The sequence below is a fragment of the Dicentrarchus labrax genome, unplaced genomic scaffold, assembly GCF_905237075.1.
Source record: "Dicentrarchus labrax unplaced genomic scaffold, dlabrax2021, whole genome shotgun sequence".
In the NCBI taxonomy this organism is placed as follows: domain Eukaryota; kingdom Metazoa; phylum Chordata; class Actinopteri; family Moronidae; genus Dicentrarchus; species Dicentrarchus labrax.
The window spans coordinates 32,112,171-32,117,170 of record NW_026136704.1 but is presented as its reverse complement, the minus strand read 5'-3'; the positions used below and the strand labels follow the sequence as shown (position 1 = coordinate 32,117,170).

The window sequence follows — 5,000 nt, the reverse complement described above, 5'->3', positions numbered from 1 at the left end:
CACCCGTCTCTCGGACAGTCTCTCCCTCCTCAGCTAGAAGCACCCAGTGTCAGTAAGTAAGAACCAGAAGTTTCCACTGTTGGTGTTTTCACAGTGTGAGTGCAGCTCTGAGGTGTGTTCAGGGACCTTTAATGCAGGTTAGTGTTTGCTGTGCTGAAACCTGACACTGGCTGGAGGTGAGGGTGTTTGCTTGTTGTTCAGTGCTGCCTGCCTTAGTGGAAAAGTACAAATGAGAATATCAGAGTGGGGAAATAATCCAGTTTTTAACTTAAAGTGAGCAGCGAGTGGCATTCAATGTCCTTCAGGGAGTCGGTTAATACAGATGTGTTCAGTTATTTGTGTATTAATGTGTTAAAATACAACCATCGTACTGTCAGACGGAAGTGGAGGAGGAAGTATTGACACCCTGAGTTTAATCAGCACCTTAAAATACTTAATTACAAGTTAATATGCTAATGATTGGTGTTAGTTTTTCAAAATAAAAGCATTATTCGTTACAAAGTGTTTTTATTATTTATTACTGGATCAATATTACTGATGCAGGAACAGCATTTAATGTAGCTGCTGGCTGCAACAATGACTGAGTGATTGATTTCTGTCTTTCTGGGTCACATTAAAGTGAATTAATATTAATTATTGATTATAATCTGTTGTTAAAACTTTCTGTTTATTTGTTGTTCAGAAACTAATTTGTGTTTATTTTCTTTCTGTTTCAGACCGACGGCAGAAATGTTTACAGTGAACTCTTTCATCAGAGGCATCGTAAATGTCGTGAGGTGAGTTACGCTAACAGTTTCCCTCTGCTTCCAGTCTTTGTGCTAAGCTAGGCTAACTGTATTGAACCCACATATTGATCTTCTCAGAGCTGCTTTCTAACTCGTGTTTTCTTCCTTTACAGCAACATCGACCCCGCTCAGTTTATTCCTTCAGACCCAGTAAGTACCGACAGTCCCGATGAAGCAGCTCCTCCTCCTCCTCCTCCTCCTCCTCTCTGTAGTCTGAATTATATAGACATTTATTATAACATCCCTCAGATCTTATATTTGACAATATAAAATAATAAAAATCATTTAACATTCAGATTTTAGTCGATTATTAAATGTTAAATGTTAAATGTGCTCCGCCAGTGTGAAGTTAAGTAAGTTAAATTAACCTTATTAAATTAAGTTGACTCAAACATTAAGCAATTTATGTTGAAACAACTTTCTTGAGTTGAGTTAACTTAATTTAGTGAGGTTGAATTAACTTCCTTACGAGGTTTTGGGTTTGACACTAGTAAATTAAGTTGATTGAACTCAAGTAAATTAAGTTATTTCAACATAAATTTCTTTAATCCTGTAAGAAAACTATTTAATCCTGTAGAATCAGGTCCCGTTATTTATTTAAGTTCGTTCAGTGAGTTATTGCGTAATGAGTCGACGCCTTTAATTTGACCTCATTACTGTGATTGAATCGACTCTCTGATTTCTCCCAGTGGAAGATTTCATAAGCAAACAAACACACTGAAGGAATCTGTGTGTCCTAACAGTGGCTCTTTGTGTGTGTGTGTGTGTGTGTGTGTGTGTGTGTGTGTGTGTGTGTGTGTCGCAGCCTCCACCTCGCAGACCCCTGAACTTCGCCGAGGCTCACGAGAGCGATGAGGAGAAACAGTTTCGGAGGGTTTTCAAACAGCTGGCTGGAGATGTGAGTCTGAAACATTCACCTTTAATCCAGATTGATTAACTTTGTGTTCACACTCGTTTCATTTAATCCCAGTAACTCAGCGGTTCCCGACGTTCTTCTTTTGTTTTTGTTGGGTTCACAAATCATGTAGCTTGAATTTTGGGGCAAAAAGCAGTAAAAAAAAAAAAAAAAAACATACAATAAACACAGTGTGTGGTGCATTCAGGGGTTGGAAGGAAACCTCAGACGTTCCATGTTTTTTAGTTCCAAACACAATTTAAACGATTCGACTTTTTAAGTAATATTATAATAATTTTCTGTAATTAAAATACAGTTTTTAGCTTTATATTTACATAAAATCTTGTAATATTTTGTCTTTTTAATGTTTAATTAAAGATATTTACACTGTAAAACCAATGAAATGAGCTATAAATCCAGGTGAACTCTGCTATAATACAATAATCAGGCTTACATTTACAGCAGAGTGCTGTTATTATTTGACTTTTCTTATATTAAAAGTTATAGAACTGTAATTAAAGTCATTATCTGTGATATTACTATTTATTTTCACATTAAAATACAGTTGAAAAGTGCTGTTATTATTATTATAACAGCAACTGTTTCTGCAGCAGAGAGCCGTCGCTATGGTAACTGTTAAATTACACAATTGATGTATTGTTAGTGCACGCTGATATAACAGCTGTGTTTCATATATAAAACATCTCTCAGACTCAGATTCACTCAGTCTAAAGCTCACGTGACCTCCGCAACCAACAACCGACGGAGACTTTGGCCTCGTCTATAATTACAGGATAATGAGTTGTTTACACGAGTCGAGATGTTTACAGTATGTGCTCAGGGGCAGGAGCCAATCGGACGCTTGGAAACACGGTGCTTATGTTTTAAGGTGGTTTATGGTAAAACAGCTGTAATGTTACACATCATAAATATACATGAAAATACTTCCTTTTATTACATCTGACTGCTCTTACTGTAAAACCTTCGTTTAAACTACCAACAACACTGAGAAGAACAGGATTCCTCTCTAAATATAATGATTATAACCCTTCAGATTACACAGCGTTGGCACCCATAGGAGCCAGTTTTAGCTTTACCTTCAGGTCGGAGGTCAGTGGAAGTTCAGCCTAAATTTGGAGCGTTATTTAGCTCCTTTATCGACACGGTTGGTACCGATGGATGCGTTAGTTCATCTAGTTTCATATGCTCGCTTTAAAACGAACCCTCGACAGAGAGCCACAGAGAACGACCCGTAATTTCAGCCCCAAAACCATCAGGAAAAAACAAAGCTTTCATGAACATTTGTGCAGATTAGTAGTTTTCCTTTAGTATTTAGGTTTAGTCAGCACTATCAGCACTGAGGTAACATCAGTGTGACCAACCCTGGTGGAGGAGAGTGTACATGTGGAGGCTGATTACTGTTTTAGTTACTCGACTGAAATGTTGGCTCGATTTCAAACATCAGGATTTGGTGGCTCAGCAAGTTTTGATTCACGTTCTCGAGGGTGTTTCTCTATCTGTAGTTACCTGATACCCTTCATCACCTGCCACACCTGTCTGCCTGCTGCCGGCCGCATTCCAAACTCCACCCTCCACTGTCCCGTCCTCCTCCGTCTTTGTCTGGCTCACTCCAGACAGGTCAGGCCGGGCAGGTTCACCGCCGTTCTCGAATATTCACGAGAGCAAGTGAACTAAAAGTTCCCCATCATACGCACTCATCCTCAGTTCGTAGTCTCCTGTTAAAGTCCCCCTGCAGTCAGGAATGGTATGCAGCCCGTACAGTGGGACCCACCAGGGCACAGACACAGTGCAGGAGACATATTTTATAGATGATGGGATTTTTAATGAGGTAGAAATACCTTTTTTTTTTAAGGATTTTAATGTGGAAATTAAACTTTTTTTTGCATATAATTTGTGCCCAAATGTCAGACTTAGACAACATAACACTTCAGAGAGCTTCACCTGAGTGTCTGAGGGCAGGAAGGTCAGTATGTAGAATAAAACTAAAGAAAGAGAGCAGAGAGAGTTTGAAAGAGTGGACTGATATCTTTCTATCTCCGTCAGGAAGCTTCTGTAATGTTGTCTTAACCACTAATGTGATTTCCAGTTAAACCAGAGAGACAAACAAAACCTCCACCCACTGAGCATTAGGGAGGAGATGGAGGATAAAACTTTGCTCAGGGTAATTTATTAGAGTTAGAATAAAAGAAGAAAATTATCATTAATTATTATTAGTTTATTAAAAAACAGTTTGACTTTAATTAATTAATTTGAATCATTAAAAATGTAACGGAGACTTTGAATTATGAGTTTTCTGAACTTACTTACAGTGAATGTAGAGTTTGGACAGGCTGGACAACAACAACCTATCCCAGAGTGACCCATTACTTCACCATATATTGCTCAGCTCTGGTTTATAGTCTCCTGTCTGTCTGCTGGATGTTAAACTCAGTTCTCTTGCAGAGATAAACTGTGTGTCTTGCTCTCTGGCTGCGGGGTGTGTTAGACACACACAGAGCCAGTCTTTCTCTACATTCCTGCCATTGTCAGGCAGGGAGGCTCTCGTGCCTCCGGGGGCGTTGTAGTGGATAAATCGGAGGTTTTCTCTGACTCATACGAGGGCCGTGTTCACCAGTTAGACCAGCCGGCAGTCGCTGGGTGGATTTTATAAAACGATGATGAAGAATGTTTGTAGTAAAGATCTGGAAGCTGGACTGTGAGCTCAGTTTGATTTACTTTGGTTGAGAAGAGAAGAAAAGGAAGGAATCAAATAATAATACGCAGCGAGGATGAACTTCCTTCCTCTCTTTAAATAAAACAATATCAGCACAGATAAAAATACATTTAAAGGAAAAGAGACAAAGAGGTCTCAGGGGAGAAAGTTTAATACTCTGTTCTGGAATAAAAGGTAAAATAATAAAATAATAAAAACCTCAACAATCAACAATAATAAAGCCATAATTCAATCTTAATTATTATCTTTTTTAAATCCACTTCAATCGTACAGAAAGCATCACGAAATAGGGTAACAGTGTAAAGAAAGACACTAATAATCACAGTTCTAATAATAATAATAATAACAATAATAATCTACTTAAACAACAGCAGAAAATTTAATGAAATAATAATAAAAGAGAATTAAAAGAAAAAAATTATATATATATAAAAATAAAAAGGAAAACTTCCTGTAAAATTTAGTTTAATTAGTAAATGTATTATTTATAGAGCCCAACCGTTATGTTATTAAATTATAGTATATTATATTATTATATTATATTATTATATATTAAACAGCGTGCAGTCACATGGTTCTGTGAGGC

At 37.5% G+C, this 5,000-nt stretch overlaps 1 protein-coding gene across 4 annotated transcripts in view; it reads left to right on the top strand.

Annotated features, from left to right (window-relative positions):
• Window positions 1-5,000, top strand: part of capns1b (calpain, small subunit 1 b) — a 161,682-nt gene that overhangs the window by 152,860 nt on the left and 3,822 nt on the right. For 2 of the 4 annotated variants that reach the window (XM_051399713.1, XM_051399716.1), the window contains exons 2-4: window positions 717-776; window positions 899-935; window positions 1,591-1,683. In XM_051399713.1, the coding sequence (XP_051255673.1) occupies window positions 717-776; window positions 899-935; window positions 1,591-1,683 (190 nt within the window). Of the gene's footprint in view, window positions 138-716; window positions 777-898; window positions 936-1,590; window positions 1,684-5,000 lie in introns of all 4 variants that reach the window. The other 2 variants (XM_051399714.1, XM_051399715.1) reach the window with 2 other exon arrangements.